This window comes from Echiichthys vipera, assembly GCF_963691815.1.
Source record: "Echiichthys vipera genome assembly, chromosome: 9".
Classification (NCBI taxonomy): Eukaryota; Metazoa; Chordata; class Actinopteri; order Perciformes; family Trachinidae; genus Echiichthys; species Echiichthys vipera.
In genome coordinates this window covers 15473067-15498290 of record NC_139834.1, presented here as the reverse complement: position 1 = coordinate 15498290, position 25224 = coordinate 15473067, and the positions used below count along the sequence as shown (strand labels likewise).

Sequence of the window (25224 nt, the reverse complement as noted above, 5' to 3'; positions counted from 1 at the left end):
AACTTTTGAAAAGGTTGCCAGCCTTGAATAGTTCACCTCCCAAGACCTCAACATTTTCCTTTTTGTTTTTTCGTTCAGGATAATCTGGTTCTTTGTCAGTTGAATCAATTTGCATATTAATTTGTGATGTTGCCGGGTTAGGCAACTTTTTAACCCACAGTCAAACAATTACATTACCCTCACTATTGTCTCTACAAATGAGGCCTGTGCACATGTGAGTAAATGCCTCAATGCATATGCAGTGGCCTGCATATTGCATCATGCAGGTAAATGGTAGGGCTACAGTGAGTATACAGTGTGCGTATGTTTTGTCTTACTAACATGGCAGACTGGGACAAGACAAGACTTGACCGATGGAAGTGAGACAGTGATGTGTAAATCCTTCAACAACAACACACAAACACATGCAGAGATGCAAGCACATGCACGCACACAAACACACATTCTCAAAAATAGATGTGTGCAAGTCTACTGATAAGAAGATAGGATGGCACGCACGCACGCACGCACGCACGCGCGCGCGCGCGCACACACACACACACACACACACACACACACACACACACACACACACACACACACACACACACACACACACGATAATAAATCTGCTGTCAGTGTTGTGCATTGCTGAGGTCCTGATTACAGAGCTAAACCGTGTATTAACCAGCCAGGATGTCTGTGTATTTACCTCCACACAAAGACTTGCTTCTTGTCATTTTACTGAAGGTACTTAGTCAGAGAACCATGACACACACACACGCACGCATGCAAACACACGCATACGCGCGCACACACACACACACACACACACACACACACACACACACACACACACACACACACACACACACACACACACACACACACACACACACACACACACACACACACACACACACACACACACACACACACACACACACACACACACACACACAAACACACACACACACACACACACACACAGATATAAATATATAGAAATATGCATGAACACACACACAAACACTCACTGGTGGACACACATGTGAACACACAAACCCCATACACCATAAGACACACACAGCTGCACTTATACACAATCTATTTCTTCTCACAAGCACTCTCAAAATAGAATCAAAACACACTCTTTGAGCTCCCAGTTGGGCCTTCACACTGCATATAAATGCATAGAAAGTGCGAGAAAGCTGACAGTGACAAATTAGCGCTTAAGAGAACCCTCCAACACTGTAAACAGGCTGTGACCAAGCAGCTGCTAAAACGCGCCACATAATTATTCCCCATCCACATGGGTGTGTTTACTCTGGGCAAAACATACAAGCTGCCCCCACATATGGGCAAATATTTGCTGTCACAGCCCTTAGAATGGTGTGTGCATGTCAGCTTTTATGAGTGATGTTGGTGTGCAATTCCTGTGAAATAAACCTAACAAGATGATGAACAAATGTAATACAGTCACTTGCCAAACACACACAAACATGACATAGAGTTTTTCAAAACCTTTGAGGATATATCTGTTATAATAAGAGATGACAAAGCAGGATGGGGGAACTTTATGTCAGTATTCATATCTGATATTACTACCCATGTACAAAAACACAGCGTTGGTCTGTTTATTAGGCCTGTCGTTTCATGCCTCTGGCTTACCTGTTTCTTTTTTTTTATTATTACTCTGCTGTTGATTTTATACAGGGTTTTTTTTTTTTTTATCATTTATACAAGTGGGTTTTGAAAAGGGCTGCCTATAAAGATTATCATTCAATTCTGTTAACATTATGAAGGAAGTACACATGTACACACACATACATGTGCACTCATATTTACAAAGTGAGCAGGAATTTGTTTATACTCTGATTTTTGCTGTGTGTGTGTGTGTGTGTGTGTGTGTGTGTGTGTGTGTGTGTGTGTGTGTGTGTGTGTGTGTGTGTGTGTGTGTGTGTGTGTGTGTGTGTGTGTGTGTGTGTGTGTGTGTGTGTGTGTGTGTGTGTGTGTGTGTGTGTGTGTGTGCGTTTATATAAGCTCAGAGGCATGTCCATGGAGGACAAACTTGTCATAAGGGCATATCATCTATCACACACAGCCGTCACTGACACAGGTGTATAAACCAACAGACACGCTGGTCCCTTTTGATAGCCGATATACCCCCATCAGCCCATCAGCGCAAAATGAAGTAAGTGTTTTGACCAATGTGAAGGCAAATGAGGGCATGTAGAGTGTGAATAAGGAGCAGACGGGCTGGGCTGCATGTGAGTGGAAAATATGAAGAGGAACTGTGATTTGTTGAGTAGCGAAATAAGTAAATTCATAGGGGGAAAATAGTATTTTATTGCTGTGACATTTCTTAGAAAGATGAAGTGAGAGAAAGCACACTGTGCATGAGTCCAGCCTTTTCCGAAACTGAGCGTAATAAGTAATTTTTCACATTTCCTCTTGCTTCTTTCACCTGGAGCATTTCACACATCCGTCTTCCAACATAAGCAGCTCCGCTAAATTTCTGGCTGTCAAAGCACGGCTCTGTGTTTTTTCTCTCTTGTGTATCTCTACACATATTTCTATTGTTCTTTCTTAATCTTATTCACTCTCTTTTCCATGATCCTTTTAACATTATTGTCCTCTCCTTCTGTATCTCACTTTTTGTCTTAATCATCCATTTAGAAGTGTGCTGAGACAAGTAGAATGAAGGAATAATCATCTAACCTCCTTAACTGCTGATGTGCGCTTGAGCAAGGCACAAAGGATAACTGACTAGCTCCAGCAGAGCTGCTAAGTGGCCAACAGCAGGAAGCTGTGGTCATACTGTGACACTCCCAGATCTGTGGGAAACTGCGAATATTAAATAGGGTGTTTCTGGAAAAGAGTATGCATTCTCAGTCGACCTTTCCTGGGTAAATAGAGGTTAAAAGGAGTAATAACCTCTTAAGAAAGAAATCCACACTTTTATCCCGCCTTCATAACTCTTGATTCTTACTGTCTCCTCCTCTTCACTTTTAATAAACAGCAGAGTGGAACAAAACCCTCTGATTTTAAGTAGACAATGACCCACAAAGGCAGTTACTACTCAGGGCTGCACAATATGTCAAATAAAAGGCAGATATGATCTGAAATAAATACATTTTTCTGTAGCGCAAAAAGAGGAGGGGTACAGGAAAAAGAGAGAGAAGGGGAAGAAACAAGGGGCTATGTAAGTATAGCGTGAGGCAGTTAGATCAACACTGGGGGCTGTTTTATCTGAGGCGATAGATGCAGTGCTGAGAGATCCAAACAGAACAAGTCTGTTTATTACTGATGGTGCTTAGACATGTCTTATCGTAATACAAATGTTAATGCTACCATTGTATATTATATGTGTGTGTATGAGAGGGTGAAACAGAAAAGAAGAGAGGTTAATCTGCCTGTGTTTCCTTGTTTAAATGTGAGACGATGTACTGTCTGTACGTAGTGTATCTATGTATTGTATGTGGGTTATGAAACGCTCCACTCTAGTGCAGGTGCAACTTGACAATATTTCTACAGTAAAACAGGAAGCTGGTATATTTCAAAGCTGAAATGAACATTTAAATTGTATGGACAGCAAATACACACTCTTTACAAACATTTTCATGTTGAAATATTGTATACAGACTTTAGAAGTTATGTGTGTATTTACTTGTAAGCATATAGTGTAAGGGTTTTCTCAACATCTGAAGCTTGATTATGGTCATAGGAATAAGGCCCAAAATTACGTGTGTGTATTTATGTGTGTGAAATATCTGTCCAAACCGTCCATTCCTACCAGTTAACAGACCCTCACCAACTCCTCCATACCAGCATGTATGCACCTCAGTCACCCTTAATGCGCACACCCACACTGACACATGCAGTATGTTGCAGATCCATATATGGGTCAGCCAATATTATTGGTCAATACTAGCCTGTCACAGACATATCAATATCTATTGGTATCTGTGTATATGCTTTTTACTATGTATCGATATAAAAACATATTTACAAAACATATAATGCAGAAATCAATGCTTTTTGTGATTAAGGAATGGTGCCATATAGCTATTATTTTTTAATTTTTTAAATAGACTGAAACTGACAACATGATGTTTATTTAGCTGTTTATTATATTTTTATGTATTCATTTTTTCCTCAGTGTTCATTTCTTGAATCGGTTGACAATGTAATTCATTAGATGTATATCCCCAAAGCAATTTCAGTCAAAAGCAACTGGACTTGCTTATTTGTCTAGAAAGACGTTTCACCTCTCATCCAAGAGGCTTCATCAGTTCATGTACGCAACTGACCAGGCTGGGACTGGTCCAGTTGCTTTTGACTGAAATTGCTCTGGGGATAATGATGACCTGGACAAATGAGAACATTCACAGGCTCATTAGATGTATAATTTATTAATATCAGATATTCTGGGACATATGGGGTTTCGTCCCTTTTTTTGGCAAATGGGGTTGTATGTTTACATATACACACACGCCTCCCTTTTCCTGGAACCCTCCCTTACATACCACAGCGCTTACCACGTCAATAGCTGTGATATGGTGAGACAGGAAGGCTGATTTATTTATCAAAGTTTAGCTCCCACATCATCGCAGAGAAATAAAAAACATAGGACTGTAACAGCGTTAAGAACTATACAAAATAACTCCACTAGTTAAGAATATATAACCATGAAGAAGTAAATGACAAAATTCAATATTCACTGGGCTCCTTCTGTTGACAATTTAACAAGCTGCCAGGACTTAAGTATAGTTGTAATGTCACAACTATACTTTCAATAGGTCAGAAGTGCCACTAAAGTTTTTCCTCGGCTGCATTGATGATGCAGAGGCGCCCATGGTGCAGATGCTGAAGACCCGGAAACGCTGACCAATCAGAGCAGACTGGGCTTTTTCGGAAGGGGGACTTATAGAAACAGGCACTGATTTTACACCACAATTACGCTTTAAATGATTTCATAGGTAATAAATAGGAATGAAACATTCCTACTATGTCATACTATGAAATGTATTAAGTTTTCCATTTTAGTCCAACATATGTGCACAAACTGCTCCATGTGGTCAGTAACCATTACTTTCAGAGTTCTACTTTTACTTTTAGCATTAGTGTTAACACCTGATACGGATGCTTTCCATAAAGCCTCTTCAGTGTATTTGATCATTCAGGCAGATTATCTAGGATTTACACCCACACGACAGTAAATAAAACACCAGCAATAAAATACCTAATGTTATCACTGAGGACTTACAGCAGATCACTAGGAGATCTAAGCTATGAAATAGCTGTGAGCGATACTCCCCTGTGCTGGAAGGTATTTATTACAATGACCTGCTGGCTACATTTATCTTTGACTCTCTCTGCTGTATTGCCAACTGGATGAGAAAGTGTCTTTTTCCTCATCTGTTCTTCTCTCTCTCCATTCAGATAGTGGTTAATAGGCCATCTGACTGAGTTCCAACAGAAACACTCTGATTAAAAAGACATTCATCCTCTGCCCAGACACATCTCGCACTGATTTACACAGAAGTCCAATCAGCACAAAGACACACTCATACGCCCATGCTGTCACATACCACATGTGTGCTGACATACACATGCAAAAAATGTCAAAAAATGTAACAATGTCTCTGTTAAATCCGAATTTCCATTGATAACGTGAAAGGGTTGGAACTAAGCATATGAGTGAGTATGAGAAAATATCTGAAGTATGGGTTTGTGCTTAAAAATATATTCAGTTTTATTTTATTTTACATACTACAGCAGCAGTGTATGACTGCAGTCGATTCTCCTCTGATAACCTGAAGCTGACCTGCATGTGACCTCTGAGCCGTACATGCTGACCAGAGGGGAAGGGTTAAACTGATAGGAGTGACTGGCTGACATCAATGAGACAGCAGCCCTGATAAGATGGATGAGCTGATGGGAAAACTCTTCCAACATTTCCAAACACTCCTGTCCCACAAATTTCTGTGCACAGAAATTAAATGCACAGAGTAACACACATGTGCATGCACACACTCCAGTGACAGCTGCATGTGAGTTGACACATGTAGAGGTGGAGGTGTGACGCATGCATAAACACAGTACAATAGAGAGTAGACTGTGTGAACAAACTCTGCAGGAGCTACTGTATCTCTATTATACTTGATGCTTATGCATTCCCACACAGTTTGAGTCAGTTAGCATGCGGTTTCCATGCCAGAGTGGAGAGTCTGTAAAACGGGTAATGAATGAGACAGGAAATTCTGTTGGATTCGGTTCATGCAGCCCATCCAGATACATTTTAAGCCTTTTAGAACCATAACTAGCATTAACACACCTGATTGGGGCCAACGTGTGTTAAGAAACAGTTTTTTCACATGCCTTTTTCACACTCATGGCTTCTTCTGTGAGGTTGGCGAGCCACCAACAAAGAAACCAACCACTATTAATCTACATACACAGACACGCCAACCGGCACACAACTCACTATGACCGCTCCAAGGTCAGATACACACATACAAAAACATGCCTCTTTCTTTGCTTCTTTGTTAAACACACACACACATGCACGCGCACGCACACAAAAACACACACACACACACACACACACACACACACACACACACACACACACACACACACACACACACACACACACACACACACACACACACACACACACACACACACACACACACACACACACACACACACACACACACACACACACACACACACACACTCAGAACCTCTGTGTTGGCAAAAAACAACCACTCATTTGGGCACATATAAACACCATGCCAATCCATAAATCAGATGATAATTGAGTAGCACTGCGCCAGTAATAAACAGAGTAGTATAAACAGCCAGTGTCTGGGCTGGATACACCACCTCCCACTGGCATGCCGCTGGCTGCCTTCCTGGCATACTCAAAAACACACATGCACACACAAACATACGCACACACATTTGCTGAATGCATTTCCAGTTGTTCAAAGACAGAAACAAAACCACTTACCTGTTGGGTTTACAGACACATATGAGGAAAAACACACATGTGCACAGCACTCGTGATAACAATGAAATGTGAAGAAGTTTTGCAGAAGCCAACACGACGGAGAGGCTATAAGTCTCTGTGATTTAAATCAAGAAACATATAAAGTCTCTCATTGTGTTATAACTGTGGCAGAAATGAGGACAGAGATTGTTTGCCGTAAATACATTGAACATATACTGTCCCACTGGGTTAGTCAAATCTGAGCTTCCTGGAAATCAGCTTTGAGTCAAAAGGCCCCAAATTTCCAACTAGGGACAGTTAAAAAAAAACCTACACAATAGTTACGGCATGATGTCAAGAGTGATGGCTATGGACAGTGTTGGCAGTATTATGATGATATGATTAACAGGCACACTAAGAACTACTTACCCAGGTCTGCAGACATTGGAACACGGAAACAAATAATAAGACATTAAGCCACAAGATTAAAAACAACACATGTACATAGGTCAGTGTGCATATCTAGAGTGTGATTACATCAGGCAAAAAGCATGACAGCGTGGAAGTGGTTTCAAGTGCTGGGAGGACACAATCTAGACAGTTTATGTCTCGTGGATTACTCCTTTATAAATAGAGCACTTAGGAATGAATTTAGATCTTACAAAGATCCGGTCACTTGAAAGGGCACTGCTCTCCGAGGACACCCAGATGGTGTCTTGTTATGGATATGAATGTCACAGAATTTTTGACCCTCACCTCTCAAGATCAGCAATTTTCTTCTCCTTGGACAATTTGTCCATCTCAGCATCCCTCAGAGCTGCCTTTAGCCTTTCCACCTCCCCTTGCGACTTCCCAGATTCTTCTTTGTTGCGGGCCACTTCCTGCTCCAGAAGCCTCAGACGATCTGTGATGTCTGGACACTTCCGGACTGCTTCTTCTGCGTTTTGAATCTTTGTGGAGGAAGGAAGAACACAGAGGGAGTGGATATATTGGAGATAACCACAATATACTGCATACATTATTATTAGGGCGGTGTTAAGCAGATCTACTGTGGCCAATTTAGGAAATCTAAGACTTAGCTTTACAAAAGCTGTTCTTTATTAAAGATCACTGTCAGATTTAGCTGAATGTTCAGTTTAAACTCTAATTTGTCACACTTACTTTACATCCATTAGACCTAGCTGTCCTCTTCTGAACTCCTTATGAACCAGCTACAGACTAGTTTTGGATAATTTGAGTAACATAAGAATGAACCTAGTTAATGACCATAAGACCAAGATTCAACATTATTTAATGATGATGATGATAATGGTGATATTGTCATAGAGTGTTTATAGTTTGTATTGTATATGGGTAGAAACTGTTTTTTGAAGCAGGTTGTTTTGGTAGGCAGCTGTAGCGCCACCCTGAGTGCAGCAGGTGGAAGATATGGTGTGCTGGGTGGGAGGGACCATAATAAATCTGTACTCACAAACAATACATATATTTAAAAGTGATAAGCCTCAACTGGAACTGTTTCCACAGTATGATTAAGTTAGCATTACGGCAATACATTAGTATGCTGAGAGCTGAAGGATGGAAGAGAGATTAACGGTTAGCTATGTAGCTTGCTTGCTAATTCTACCTTGCTTTCATGATAAACAGGTTACAGAAAATGAGACGAACAAAGTTGTCTCTCTTCTGGCGATAGCAATGTGCTGAATGATGAAGTATTAGCTAAGTTCCAACCTTAGCTAGTTTGCTAATTCATCCATGCTTCATGCTACACTAGTTACCACAACAAAGAGAAAACAATGCGGCTAGTTCATTATAGTGAAATTAAATAAAGTGAATAAGCGTTCCTTAACGTAACCTCAATAAAACTTCAATACATTGACCGTAAATATTATTTCTCCCTGGGATATTCATCCGCATTAAAGACTACAGTTCCCATGGTCCCACCACTCTACTTCATGACAGTTTTTTTATTGAGAGACCCCTAGAGGTTATTTTCCACCATGGGTCCCGACGCTGGAGGGGCCCCGAGACTGGAGTTTTGCAGCAGGACACTATTGTACCAACCTGTCACTCAAAGTGGTCAAGCTCTTAATTATGCATACCTTTATTTTACCTTCATTAAAAGGGGAATTAAGTGTAGAGACCAAAATTACGGTTTGTGCCAGGTTGTACGCACATACTTTGCCTGTAAAGTTGGGTATTTTAACATGGATGGAATCACTTTTGGAGCCAGCCTCAAGTGGCCATTTGCGAAACTGCAATCTTTGGCACCTCACGTTGGCTTAATTTTTCAACTCCTGGGGTTGTTGCTTGGCTGAAAATGCAGGTGTGCCTGACCAAGCAAAGCTAAGAATGACAAAATGTAGCTGAAAATGAGAAAGGGCAGATAGGGCTGATGGATGTTGAGCTAAGCATGAAAAAATACAGCTCAGGCAAATTACAGTTAAAGTCTGGCAACAGAGAACTGAGAGAGTCTGAGATGTCCGAAAATGGCCTCTGCCCGCACACGCACACACAGCACAGCACATACGTGAGCAGGCACAAACAAATAAGAGATGTGCGATAACAGAACCTACCGTGGGGCTTCCTGCTCGTAGCCCATCAACACTGGCTGGCAGCTGGAAGTTAATACATGTTAAAATAAGAATATACTGTAAGAACAAAGTACAGTTACCCATTTTTAACATCCTCTAAGACTAAAAGATGACAATTGCAAAGGGTCAGCTGTTACATCATCGTGCATGGGTAACTTTGAAACCTAAAGGAAAAGGTAAGTCAATCCTGACTATGTGGTTAGGGTCACAATCTAGCTGAAGCAGAACTAATCTATGAACTCATCCACTCTCATCCATTCATACCCCCCTGTTCTTCTGCTGCATGCTTTCCTGTGGTTTGAGTCTATCAGTTGTCTCCCTGGGGCACCCGTCATGTAGAGTTTGCAGTTCAGTCATTATCATCATAAAATTACCGTCTCCCTCTGTTTGGCAGCAATTTTATGAGACCACCAAACATCTTACATATTTTTTCTAAGCAAAATGTTGAAAAAAAAACAGAGTTACACTGATGCATTATTTCATTTCTGAGAGAAATATCCCAGAGGAAGTTTGTACCCTAGAATTATCTTTCTCTCTACCTCTCCCTCTTTTGCTTGGTCTTTACTTCTCTCTGTCTACTGTGTTTGCAAAGATTGTTTAACTTGTTGAAACAGCTGAGGCCACTCGTTTAAACATCATCAAGTGAGCGCACGCACAAACACACACACACACACGCACACACTTAGCAATTTATTGTCAGGTCTACATACTGTAGGTCTGGGACTATGTATGCAGCTTGAGTCTGTCATTAGAAAAAACCCCAAGGAGTGTCTGTTAACTATTACTACTAGCCAATCTGAACATGCTGCCTCTTTCCCATTATAAGAAACCCATCAGATAAACCATATGCATAAATTGGCCCCTGCGTATGGGAGATACAGCCATGGGCACAGCATATGGAGCAAAACAAAATGTTCAAAAGGTCTTTAGATACAGGCATGCATAATTAGGCAGCTTAGCAGGAACACATCTGTAAATGTTAAAATACACACTCAAAATTTCAATGATGACATTATTGTAGACTATGACTCTGTTGTTTTATGTACTTCGGTACACAAAACAGAGTACTTGAGTTTGACTAACCTGTCTACAATATGTGCCACATGTGACCTTAAAGAGCCTGATAAGCTTGTCACTTTATGTGTACACACATGGGCCTTTACTAAGGATAAAATGTTGTGAAAAGGGGGAGCACTTGGCCCTCTGGAAAGTAAGCAGAGTCATTGCTTACCTCGTCCTCACCCTCATTACCTCCACACCTAGCTTCAGCCACTCGTGCACACACATCAAACCCAATCTTAGCTAGCAAAAAAAGCATTAGGCCTAAGTGGACCAGAGTTTGTTATGTTCTTTCAGTGGAAAACACAGCCATGGGGAAAGCCAGGCTGAGAAGACGGCTGGTCCAGCATGAATTTGTGATATTATGACAGGAGGGGGAAGGCCAGTAAAGATACGATTACATATTTGGCTGCTGAAATTATTATTATCATTCCTAGAAATGTCTCTGAAGTGTAAACATTACAAATAAGTTAAATATGTGTGGCCACCTGGATCTGAACTGGGTCAGAGATGTCGGTGTGGCTGAATAGCATTTAAAAAGTATTTGACTCCTTAATGTAATCTGTCTCCAATCCATATAGAAATGACAGCCTTCACCTCATTAAATATCTGTTGGTGCCATATACAATGCCTGATTAGTCTTATCATCATCATTTTTAAAAAAACAGAAAACATCAAAAAAGCAACATAAAAAGATATGACATCCACCTGGTTTGAAAGGAGTCTTTTGAGTAGGACTCAAAAATGAGATGAGGTGTGGCGCCTCCTTGCTGATTCAAGCCAAACCGCTCTCGAAAGGTCACTGCCTTCCCTGCGGTTCTTTACAATTTTCTCTTTGAAGAGCAAGTGTTTAGTTTCAGAAGTCCTTTATTAACCTCGGAATCAACAAATACTTTTTTTATGGGAAGAGGATGAGGATGCAGTGAAGTCAACAGAGCTCCGAGGTCAAGATAAAAAGCTCCCCTAACAGCTTGACTGAGTCAGTAATACAAACATCTGCAGATATTGTGAGTGGGCCACCATGTGTCTACGATCTCATGGCAAACAAACTCTACATCTGCATGAGAGGTAAATGGCTGCCCTCCATTTTTGAGGGTATTTGGGGTTAACATCAGAAGACAACGCTTCTTATACAACTGATGATGAAACAATTCAAAAAGCATTTACTGGATATTAAAGTCACAGTAAAATTAAGAATAAATGATCTCAGTTGATTTCCTGTGTCCCTGGGTTAATAGTTAATCTATCTTTTGAAATATGCCAAACATATGTCATAAAACAATAGATTTAATATTTTTAGATACAAATTCCTGTCTTTTGTCTCCTGTCCTATAAAACCAAGTAAAATTGTTTTAAAAGTTGTATGATTCATCCTGCACTCAGGGTCATATAATCCTGAGTATAATATAAAACCACTGTTTGTGGGTAAACTAGTGGTTATGGTAGTAGTAGCTAACAGCAATATGGTGAGAGGTGGCAAGAGATGTGTGCTTGGATAACAGTGGGTAAAAACACCTATAGTCATAGAACCTGGGGTTACAGTACGCAACCAACGCTTCTTTTCCAAAACATTGTGGCTGAGTTTTATTTCAGGGAGTCCTCCAGCTGACTGTGGCTTCAGGCAAGCAGTACATGCAGAGTTTTGCCAGCGGGTGAGCAGGGAGCTCCAGGCCGCTGGTGGCATAATGGGATTGGGAGGCTGAACAACATTAATATGTGTGTGCTGCCCATGCCAACGTGGAGATGATTAAAAGTCTCCAAAGTTTAATTTTCATCTCTCTTCTGTCCTCCTCCTGATCTAACAACAGGGGAGTGAGGTGTGTGTGTGTGTGTGTGTCTGTGTGTGTGTGTGTGTGTGTGTGTGTGTGTGTGTGTGTGTGCGTGTATGTATGTGTGTGTGTGTGTGTGTGTGTGTGTGTGTGTGTGTGTGTGTGTGTGTCTGTGTGTGTGTGTGTGTGTGTGTGTGTGTGTGTGTGTGTGTGTGTGTGTGTGTGTGTAGCCAATGGTCTTCTGATCATCAGAAGACCAGCTGTAGCTCCGTATTGTGCTAAGCTTGAAAAATGCTCACTTTTTAGTGGACCAATTAAATTAATAGATATTTGACATGAATACATCTCCTAAATACATGTCACTAAAATATTCTATTTCACTGAGAAGTATGTCACAGTATAGTTACTAAAGATGCTCTAACAGTTTCATTGGGATCTTTAGTAAGAAATTGTGGAAAAACCGTCCTTCTCTGACTGTCGCTTCACTTCCCAGTCATCTCCCTTCCGTCTGCAGACTGAATTAGGGCTGTAAGTCCTATTTATGACCATGAAAAGCAAGCAGGCTAAGAAACCAAACTAAGTGAGGTGTTCTGTCTGTCTGTCTATCGATCTCCTCCATTCCATTTCAGATAGACAGCGCCACATCTACACACGTATTCCCTTCACACAACAAACAGCATTGTCTGTCGGTCAAAAACAACAGCAAAGCAATAGTAACATCATGTATCATGGCCAATAATTGTGTTGTTTTTGCCATTTTTCTACATACAGCTTAAATGGAGGGGGCAAAAAAGGACAGCTGACAACTAGCTTTATGTTTTTCTTTTTAGAAATTAGACGTAAAGTTAGAAGTACTAGCATGAGGTGTTGAGGCGGCAGTAGCTCAGTCCATAGTTGACTTGGCTGGGAACCGTAGGGTCACTGGTTCAAGTCCCGGTGTGGACCATGTATGGAGCGTGGACTGGTGGCTGGAGAGGTGCCAGTTCATCTCCTGGGCACTGCCGAGGTGCTGTTGAGCAAGGCACCGAACCCCCAACTGCTTGGGATGCCGGTCACTGGCAACCCCCTCGCTCTAACATCTCTCCTTAATTGCATGTATAGGTCCTGTTTGTGCATGTGTGTATTTCGGGCCTGTAACGTAAGTAAATATATCAAAATAAAGTAATTCTTCTTGAGGTAAAATCTGAAAGCATAGATTTTCAGCCTGTGGCGGAAGATGACCGATACTGTCTGCCCTCTGCCTAATGTCTGCTGCGATGATTTCAGTAGTTAATTTCACCATGTCGACTAAGATGAGCAACCATAGGCCTTCAATGTGATGGTGAGTGCAATGGTCGTGAAGAAGTGCGGGGTTTAGCTTGGCTTATAATTTACCCTTTTATTGGTCATTTGATTTAGCAGTATTCCAGTATTAGTAATTGTGTTATACACTAAATATACCTCCATAGCGCTGTGTAAAAGATGAAGTATGGTCTGGCTATATTGTCTTATCAGTCTGGGATAGGGCAAACAACACTCTAGCTTTTTTTCTTTAAATCAATCATGACTGTCTTGATGGAGCTAAGCGGATGGTGCCCTTGGTCTGCTACGTCAGACTATACACTGGCTGACTGCACTGAGGTGAATGTGAATTTGAATGTGAATGTGAGTATGTGTATGCGCTTGAGAGTGTGGTAGGTCGGTTTGATCAGGTTCTAATCTCAAGCACCGTGTCAGTTCGCCTCTGACCGCTGAGTATTAAGCCTCACAAACTGTCACACTCCACTGCACTACAATAGGATCAAACACACCAACACAGCTGAACTCATGCAGACACACACATTAGCACAAACATGCAACTGTTGATTCTGTGCTGGCAAGCATACACAGGCGCACATAATATGTGTGTGTATATATACAGTATATGCTGTACACACACACTTATAAACACACAAATATCATCTGTCTCTTTGAGGAATCTGCAAGTTTACATAACAGGTCTGATTGCTGCCGAGTACACAAAATAGACCAATTATGGCAACACTTCTGTCAGAGTGAGAATCGGCTCGCTACTCTTTCATGTGGTGTCGCGTCAACATTCAACAAGATATCATTTCACAGGAATGAGATGTGTGTATGCTTTTTATGAGAATAAAAGAAAACATTCTCATAAATTCTGGCAGGGTGAGATTCTGCCCTGGCTTGTAAGCCTGGGAGAGGAAAAAGAGGGAGAAAAAAGACAGCCAGGCCTCTGACTTGGCACTAGAAAAGGGATAGAGGGATCTTTTACATCCATAAATCACTCTCTCTTAATTCATCCCTTTATCCAGTGGGACAAAGTGCAGGCAGGCCCTTTGCTAGGGAGTTGCTAACAATATTGTAGATGCACACAGGGAGGTAAAAGAGTGGAACTGCTATTACTGTAGATGTAAGCAGTGTAAATACAGGATACAAGCAGTGTATTACAACCATTGCAGTGTGGTTGTAAAAGTAAATTCTTTTAATTCTTTTTGTACAATAAAAAATAATTACAAAGCGTCATGATGTTCGTTTGAAGGATGCAACAGTAAGAAAGGTACTTGTTATTATTTGTTTTATGAGGTCTGTTAAATGAGATTTTGTGTTTGGGCGCATTTTAGAGCTTGGCACAAGTGGTGAAGCATGTGCAAGTCTGTTATGATGTGGATAACGATGATATATTGATGGTTGTCTGCATCATACACATACCAGACTATCAATCTTGTGTACAGTGCTCGTATCAACATGCACACTGTTTCAACAACGATTATTTTTTTTGGTTGTTAATAATTCAGATATTTCCGAATACTCAAAACATATTTACAAAAGTTACAAAAACTAAATACCACAGATCTTTTTTTGTTATTTAGCTTCACCTCCTAAGGTATTATAACTTCATGTAAACAATCTATACTGACCTCTCCATCAGGCCTCTGGTTCTGGGTTGGGACGGAGTTAGCAGGCTGACACTGGGACAGTTTCAGAGGCTGCAGGGATGAAAGTTTGTCCTTTAATAGCTGGTTCTCCTTCCTCATTTGTTCCAGCTCCTCCAGCCTAACCCTGTCTTCCCGCTCCTTCTGCTCACGCAGATTCTCAATCACTCGCTCCTGAGATAGTAAAAGAACAAAAGAAAATGAGATTTGATGAGAGGTGTGAGTAGGATTACAGCAGAATCTAGATGGCTATCATCTGCATAAAAGCTTGTTCACATTTAAGACACGTGTGTTTTACTCCCAGTGTGCAAAGGATTTTCAGCCTTGTGTGATTACAGTTCTTTCCTATATCATTATTGAAAAATTTGAGCCAGTCTCTTGCTGTTTGGGCTCGCCAGTACGCCTTGCAAAGTGAGGCCAAAGACAAACTCATAAATGCTCGTCATAAATAATAGTGCCATAAATAATAGAAGGGACATGGGTAGATCAGAGCCAAGTAGAATAGAGAGGGATGGAGGGGGCAGGAGAAGGGTTGAGGGACAGAGATTTATTAAAGGGATTGGACAGTGCGGTAGATCACTTCATAAGAACTCCACAACGCCTGATAAATTAAGTTGGAATGTTTACATGATCATTTTCTCTATTCTCTAATCACACCAGATAGCTGGAGGACCACAGCTTTGGGCATTGGCCTGAGACCAGTTCCACACCATGGGTGGCAGAGTATGCAAGGTGTGTGTAGTAGGTGTGTGTTAAGGTGTATGTGTGTGTGTGTTTAGGTGTGGACTGAAGTGATTATCAAGGTGTTTACTCAGGTGTTTATTTAGGCACAGAGCGACAGCTCAGCAATGAGGCTTTACGATGTGGCATCGCTGTATGATTGGCAGCTTTAAACCCCTGGGTAATTGGACAAATACACCCACTAACTAGACCTGGCACAGTAACGCACTGCATAGTGGGCTTTGGAGGAGAGGGCAAGAGAGAGAGAACAGAGACCACATAACTAATAGGTCCTGGGTGTTTTCCCCACATTATGAAATATCTCTAGGATGTTTGGGGTTTAGGGAAAGAGACCAGGATGTGATAATAAAACCTGCCTCTATGAGGCTAAAGTGTGGAGCAACATAAACACAACAAAAATACACACACATAAAATCATAGACACACACACACACACACACACACACGCACACAAACACACACCAAAGAGCAGGGCTCAACTTGGGCACAATGCCTTGGCCTGTTAATTAGAACCACAGCACTCTGGCTAGCGACTGGCTCCAAGAGCAGGTTTGTGACAGGGAGTATGATTAGCAACACACACACTCGTTCTTGTAAACACATTACACACACCCTGTGTTGACCACAAAGTCTGAAAAGCTCGCCAACGTTCTCCTCATCACAGCTGAATTATATGTAGGCTGCATCAGAAGTGGTTTCTGGGTAAACAGATGGGCCAAGGCAGAAAAGGGATTTACAGTTTATTGCGCCATCATGCTATTAATTTCAAAGTATGTCGGCAACAAAAACAAATTTAGGTAATAAAAGATAATTTTAAGCGAAAAAAAATCTATGTACTGAATGAAGAACACATCAGCCAACATGTTGTCTATCATGAGACACACACACACACACACACACACACACACACACACACACACACACACACACACACACACACACACACACACACACAGACACACACACACACACACACACACAAATCCATATGCATTCATACCTGTCAAGAATTGCAACAACCCTGTGTCTCCACTTAACCTGCTTTCACATGATCAGTGTCAAAGCATTGCACTAGTCCTGGCAGAGTACTTAAGTCAGGCTTGTATTGGCATCAGCTGTTTGCAGCACAGCTGTAGCTAGTAACATCCAATCATATTCATACAGGCATACAGCGTGACCATTATAAAGGTACACTATTACTTTGATCATCACACTCATGCCAATACAATTTGCTGCCACAGCTCCTGCCACCTCCCCAACCTCCTCTTTATGTTGTATTTTTTATTGTTGAATTTAGCTTGGACTTAATAGTGCAAACACATCTATTAGGGGAGATTAGCTCTCTCTGCAGAATCCTTGTCACCATTCAGATTCATTGAGAGCTCCCTCATACAGGAGAGATGCACCACATTTTTGTCATACAGTAGATGCTACTAGCTTATTCTCTACTGACCCTGTTCCTTCAGTCTAAGTAACACAAGCTTATAATGCAACCAGAAATGTATAGGCAGAAACATTCACACACAGACTGTGGCAGCAACTGGAAAAATGAGATGTAAAGCTAGATATCAACATCTGTCCTAACTGGGAACTCTATAAACTCTTAAGCAGCAGTCAGTGCCAACAAAATGTAAACCAGCATCCATTTTTTAGCCTGCAGTACAAACAAACACATAAATGGGAACCAATTTTAGCCTGCAGCGCCAAAGCAATATTTTTTTAAGACTGTACTACCAACAAATGTGTGCTAGCAATAACTTCAGACATGCAACAAGCAAGATCGAGTCACTCTGAAAGCAAGCCAGTCAGTTTGAGGTATGTATATATTGCCAGACTAGGATTTGACATCACCATGGTCATGGTCAGTAAAGTATATAACATCAAACCTACCCTAGTGTTCAAGCCTCCAATTCTGGCACCCAGTAACCATGAGTGCAAATTCATAAACACATCGCTAAAGGCTTGTGTAGAAAGGAAAACACCATTAGCGTTCCAGTTTCTTCAAAGTAACTTATTTACCCAGGAATGTGGCAAAATCAATGCAGTTTTATTGGGTAAATGTACTTCTGCTATAAAGACACAACACCACAGTGGCCAGCACGACCATTCATCTTTTAGCGTTAGTGGCGGCATGCTAGCTCAGTGGTGTTGAGGTGAAGCTTTATGGAGACCAGCTGCTCTGTCTTGTTGCCAGAAAACAACAAACATTGTATGTTTACGACCAACATCCAGCCCAGTCTGCTTATTTCACCTTGATTCACATAGCAGTTGTTCAGACATGCGATTTTGTGCTGCAATGTATCTTCCAATGTACATGAATGCATGCAATGCTGTGCTCATTATACTATTTGATGAGGTTATGGAGGCCTCTAAATCCAGTTAAAAATCAATGATATTGATATTTTATTTATATTGGACAGGGACTGTACCAATCCCACTGAGACGTACGTACATCATGTCTGCACTGTCTCTCTCATTATGTCCACTCATGGTCACAGACTCTTGCCAGCTCTGTTCTTTCTCTTCTTTCTTTCATATGTCTCGCAGAAGTTACTCATTTTTTACTCAGCCTCCACCCTTACATTCCTTGACCTCTCCCTCCCTAAATTCTGAGGCCACCTCTTCCATCAGGGCTGTGCCTCTTCTGCCATTCCAGTTTTCCATCCCTCCGCTCCTCCCCCTTTCAAAACTTCTATCTTCCTCTTATTCTATAGATCATTCTCTCCCTATGTTCAGCATAGTTACAGACAGGGACTAATCCTCTGTTGTTCACCTTCGCCCTCCCTTATCCTTCTTTGCCTCACTGTTTTCAGAGAGGACCTCATCTAGTGTGGTCCAAGGTCTATAAATCAGGCGGCTGTATCAGTAAATTATGGCAGTGAGTCATAGCAAAGCATGCAGCTTAATTAAGCCATATACCAGCTTCCTGAACCAGACCAGTGTGCCTCAATGGATAAAAATTTCCAGACCTTCAACAACCAAGTGGTGGTCAAATAGTTTCATTTTGTTTTTATTGTCTACATCTGACAAACACATTTTACTTTCCTTTATTAATAGTGTGCATAATTCTTCACACCATTAACCCAACCTCAACCCTCACTTCCAGTCTCTCTTCTTGGCAGTTGCGGTAAGCTTTTCTTGACCTCCAACGTTTTTAATAACGACAACCTCACCCTCCCTTTATCCCTCCTTCTGTGCCTTACCTTTTCTGATAGGGCTTCCTCCAGTGTGGTCAGGGCTGTGTCTGTGTTGCTGGAGTCAGTCTGAAGGCCCTGGACCCTTTCTCTCAACCCAGCCAGCTGTTTGTCCTTATCCTTTAACTGCTCCAATAGATTCTCAATCTGGAGAGAGATGGACAGAGACAAGAGAGGAGCTGAGGTTAGAATGTTGATGTGAAACAAGCACATTACACTCCCAAAGAGTCATAGGGAGATACGTTTGGACAGAACCTGAAAGGTTAAGTAGCATTTATACAATGTAGACAACTGGCCTATCGTGACTGGAGACCTTGTGGTATCATAGTACCACGGAAATAAATTATGCCATTAACCGCTGATTCATCGAGAAGATGAATCTAGACACTGAATAGTGTGCTTAGCCTCTGGCTGCATTCTACAATTTCCTGCTGTAATGTATTCCATTCTGGCCTGGCATCTTAAAGATGAGCAGCAATGAAAGCCTCCACTGTACCCCTTGGGTCTTAGACAATTATGGTTGGATCCATGAAGAGAGAAGAAGTTAGACTTAGTGGAAAGGTGTAAACAACACTAAATCAGCTTCAGTACCGGTTTAGTAGCGTTTTACTAAGAGTTGATTCAGCCCATTGACTTACAAGACTGTGTCTCTGCATCTGCCTTTCTGCGGCTAACCTCATGTCACTAAAGTGGTGGTGTAATAGCCAGTTGTAGTGTTCAAAGACTTTTATCTGATGAACATCCGCAAAACAGAACACAAACACACAAAGACACGTGCACAGGCTCCCTCAGACACACACAATCACAAAACGCTCGGAGCTGTACCAAACAAAACACTAGCAGATGCAGCTGGGGTAAGACACGGCATAATGCAACGAGACCCCAGAGGTCTACAAATTAGTTACAAAGGGATAGCACATCTGGTGACAGGACATGTTGGTGACATGATGACATTTAATTTCCACAAGCACACTTAAAATTCCTTTGAATTAATGTCATCTTCATAAAAAAAAAGGTAGTTTAAAAATTTGATGGACTCCATGAGACCCCCTGAGACCTTTACATTGGTATATAGCTGTAGTTTCCCTTGTCTTAAGTGTTTTTCTACTGACAGACAAAGCGCCATTCACTCACTGCTGCAAAGCATTAATTCCACATTTGACCCAAGTGGTCCTTTCTCAGATTAGAGCTTTTGTTGTACAAAAGAAAGGCACATGCGCTGAAAAGAACTCATTATTTAATGAACATGAGAATCCAATAAAAACACAAGAGAAGCACTTCAGGCCACCAAGAGACCACATTTAAACTGAGATGGTGACAGGGTAAAACGTACGGGGGGCGTAAGCTACATACCAGTCATGGGTACATAGATAGATAATGTCCAAATCTCCACAGCTATTTTACAAATGAATCCAATTAGACTGTAGACTTTGGTGTTCTCTGCTCCCTAAAGGGCAAGAACAAGGATTGAAAGGAGCCTTCTTGGATTCGGCAATGGGAGGAAAGTGGCAGGAGTGGGTGGGAAAAAGCAGTCAAGTCCCGTTGGCAGATCTTGATAGGTTAATGACAGTCATTATACAGTCAAGCTAAAGGCTCTGGTAGGTCAGCGATGGGGACATTAAACTCTCCAGGGAATGATGGGAAAGCTTCACACTACCAAAGACAGATACAATTTCCAGCAATGCATGATTGCCATGGGCGTGTTAGATGGGGTTTGAGGGTGGACACTAAGAGAGATAGAGATCCGTATATCAGTTTTCTTGTTTATTCTCTTAGGTTTCTCTCATCTTTGTGAGTGAACTGAAGAGGTACTTTTCACTTTTTTTCCAAAGGACGTAGGCACTTGAGCACTAAAGTTCACGTAGCACTGGTGATTATACAAGAGTGACACTGGGACATGCTTATCTCCACATGCAGTAAACACAAGAGGAAGTGCAAAACAAATCAAATATCGGGCTCTGGCCTCTAGTTGTAGCAGCTCAGTAGCTTTGACATACCTCATTCTCCTAAATACGCAGCGAAACATATACATATGCACTCATGCACACCCTAGCTCCCTGTCCCAATAGGCACCACAGAGCCCTATTTCAGGTCAAATTGAGCATGTCGCCCCTGGTCTTAGATAAATGATTACATTCTTTACCAGGCTTTAGTTTGCTTTGGCCTGGTCGCACAAAATAACAGCCCCTTGATGAAATATTCAGCCACGACGCTCTGCCATCTGTGAAATTGTGCAGAAAAATTTCACTTAAACGTTCTATCAGCATATGAGAAGGAGTCACGTGAGTCATGGATATGGGAAAGAGGGCGAGGAATTCTGTCAGGATCAAGTCAAAACATATTCTCAGAAGAGTAATGCATTTTGTTGACAGGCGAGGCGTAGGGCAGCCGTATGCCTTTCTGGGAGAGAAGGGGGCCTCCCTTCCAGTAGCTCGACTGTTATGATGAGAACAGCAGTCATTCATTTTATCTCTCAGTGTATAAGGCTACCTCAAACTATACTCCCGCATCCCTCTCTTGCTCACACACACACATGCCCAGGCTTTTATCATTAAACCACTGGGCATATGTCATCCCACTCTCCAACCACACACACCTCCCGCTGAAGTAGACCACCTACGATAGGCAGCTACCATGGCTCTATGGGCCAGGCACTGCGGTGTGGACCGTCTGTCTCATTTGAGTGTGTATCATCCTGAGAAACCATGAAGTCATTCTAAGTCGTCTCCCACGCACAGCTCCCCACTGTTTACAGCTATACTGTTTGACTCTGATAACTTTATCAACGAGCTGATAGGCCGGGACCAGGTTCTCCTTAAACGTGTTGATACACAGTTACCTTTTACTGACCTGGACTTTGAACATGACATCGACTTTTGCTAAATAATAGTTCATTAATCAGTTAATTGAAATAATGAAGTAAAAGAAAATATCGATACACTTGTGTATGGTAATATTATGTTTTGTGATACTATATCGATTCTAAGAAACACTATTGATTTTGAAATAACACCAAGCAATCTCGACTGACATAACTATCCTTAAGTGGCTGCCGTGAGCTCCATTTTAAAGCTAGAGTGAAGGTATTGGTGTCATATGAGTCTAGATAACTTGCAGCATCCAATGCCAGTTTGTCGGGATAGCATCTCTCCAAAGTTAGGCCAAATTTGGGCGAGGCACAATCTGGCTTAACAGTAGTTAATTTTGTGTTGTTTAAACCCCAACTGCTCGACAGCTGTTGTAAAGTATCTCTTCCTCTCCATTGCAAAACATATGCATATGGGGGGGTGTTCTTTATACTATGACTGTTTTGCTAAAATTAGATTTAAACTAGATTATTACCAATACACAGCCCTACATAATTATGTACAATATAAAAAGGTGCAAAGAGGGGCAGTAATGCAACATAACAAACATACTTTACATGTAAAAAATATGGGAACAGTGGAGGTTTAAAAAGTAACTGTTATAAACCTGTTATGGCTGGCTACAGTCAAATTGTTATTGACTTATTAGTTTTTGAAACTAGTGGGTTAAAAGTGGACTGTTTTATTGCTATTATCAGTGAAATAAAACAATGAAATATTACATTCTCAAAAAAGTGACAAATATTTAGTTCCAAATATGCTGACATACATGTTGTAGAGTATGATCATGATTGTCAAATTGTCGAGTTCTAATGTAATGGGAGAGAAGTTAGTAAAACAGTATCAAACTGTGTCTCTGGCGAAAAAATTGTGATCTAAAAGCAGCTTGTTCCGGAGCAGAACCACAAACCCGGTCGACCCGTCTGTCTTTCATCCAAACTAAGAACTAGAACTTGGTGGCCTCCAGAGGAATAATTTCTGCAGAACACAAAGGAGACCGGCGTGGAGCGTGACCACCATATAAATACAATCGTTTATATTTTTAAACCGCTTTTGGACCAATAAAAATACCATAAAAATCGCCCTTTTCTGAAAGGGAACACATTTCTCTGCGCTTGTCATCGCCTCTGAAAATATGACAGGGACAGTTGTAAAACCCAGTGATCTGGCACTGATATGTATGTGCATGCATATACACACAGCTACACATGAATACACAGAGGGACAATAACCGCAAACTCAACAATATGTAGTAACACAGTGTGTACTTCCCCAGAGAAATCTAGGTCAAAGTCAGACAAATGTGATGAAAGACTACATACTAGAAATATCACTGCTACTTCAATTTCTTCACGATCACATACTGTACTGCAGTCCAAGTAAAGCATATATATATATCAAACTTTGTGTCTGTTTATATATGTGTGTTAGAGTATACTCAGATATGTACACCTGCATACAGTTTCCATCTCCTGCTATCAGAGCTTGTTGATTCCCAGATTAATAATGTACTTACTCCTGCTTCTCAGACATGGCTCTACGAGAAACACATTTTAGCCATGAAGTTTAGGGAAGATAGTGACCTTTTCAGTTTGAAGAGGGTGTGCTTGCACTTAATTTAACCCCTGCTCCACCACCACCCCAACTCTTCTCTGCCTGTGAAGCAGAGCAATGCAGGTAACACGGGCAGACTGAGGAAAAACTAATACTGTGTAAGCTGGCGCCCCCATGTGGCAATTTTCTGTAACAGGCCCATTTATCGATTTATGACAACTCCAGAGTCCATTTTAAATAAAAACTTATTTGCATCCGTTATGTAAGGACAGCAGAGGCTCAAAGTTCTTTGAATAAGTGAACTCCATATTTATGAGATGTGACACTTCACATCTTCACTTTACAGAGCAAGGTAACACAGGAGACATAGTCCTCTGTGGTCCAAGATACTCACTTTCTACACACTACCTTATTAAGTGTCCTTGAATAAGGCCGCATTCACAGACCTTCCGACAGCTCCGGAAAATTTCCACAGGGTTGTCAGTCGGTGGGAGTCACTTATGGCCCATTTGTGCGACGCCCTGTTATGTTCTTTAACCCTGTAACTGTGAAACTCCATGGACTCCCTCAGAGGCACGCACACCCGTTTTATGCGGCTGGTCTATCTCTCCCCATCTGCACGCAGCTACACGGCCCTCCAACAGGTAAAAACTACAAAGAACTGGGTAAAAAATGTGTATCATCTGTTTTAAAATTATTATGATACGTACTTCATTGTACCAGAGGGCAATGTGAGGCATCACAGCTTCCAAACTCTGCAGAACCAACTGTGTTAAAACTTAGTGGTAAACAGTGAACCTGGCAGCAGCCAGCTGCTATTAAGAAAGTCGGTGTAGCAGGTAAAAAACTCTGCTGCTGCACCCCACATCCGTCCACTGCATCTCCATTCCCCATTGAGTTTAGCTGTAGTATTTCACATTCAGGCTATTGTTTTCTGTCAGATAGTTGTTATAATCTCAACTTTTCTGACCACACTTGAAGCCAACCTCATTTCCACGGAGAAAGAGAGAAATTAAAAGAGATGGAGGGACTGAGCAACTGGAATGTAAGGGTACAATGTGACAGAGAGAACCTTAAAACAGAAAATGACACCTCTCCCCTATTCCCCTCGAATAACCTTCCTGATGTCATGTTGCTTTGCTTAAGGAGTTGTCACACATTTGTTATCGACCAGAACGACGGAGCAAAATGACTTCATAAGATGAGTGGTGCCCAAGAGGGGGAGAAAGAGAAGGGAGGGTCAAGAAGCACTATGATCAGGTTCTGAAATCGTGCACATTTTCATATGGTCATTCATTAGTTCCATGAATTAATTTCCATAAATGACTTTATCCTGTGCTTTTTTGATCTGTTGGCCAAAACTTGCCTGCAGAAGAGGGCTGGGAACAATTCTATAAAAACATGTATTATGCCACTTTGCCTGCATGTCTCTCTACTGTATATTGGCTGTGTTGTTCTCTACCAAATCTCTTTTGCTTCCAAAGCAAAATGTCCATGCAGAGGCAGGATCTGGTATTGACAAGCCAAAAAGGCAGGTCCT

The 25224-nt window shown here is 41.4% G+C and overlaps 1 protein-coding gene across 1 annotated transcript in view; it reads right to left on the bottom strand.

The window, feature by feature from the left end:
- Window positions 1–25224, bottom strand: part of LOC310951212 (ERC protein 2) — a gene marked incomplete at both ends in the record, with an annotated part of 120614 nt that overhangs the window by 48633 nt on the left and 46757 nt on the right. Inside the window, 4 exons of the mRNA XM_083919333.1 lie at window positions 7736–7929; window positions 9553–9594; window positions 15314–15502; window positions 19273–19410. Of these exons, the coding sequence (XP_083775459.1) occupies window positions 7736–7929; window positions 9553–9594; window positions 15314–15502; window positions 19273–19410 (563 nt within the window). The remainder of the gene's footprint in view (window positions 1–7735; window positions 7930–9552; window positions 9595–15313; window positions 15503–19272; window positions 19411–25224) is intronic.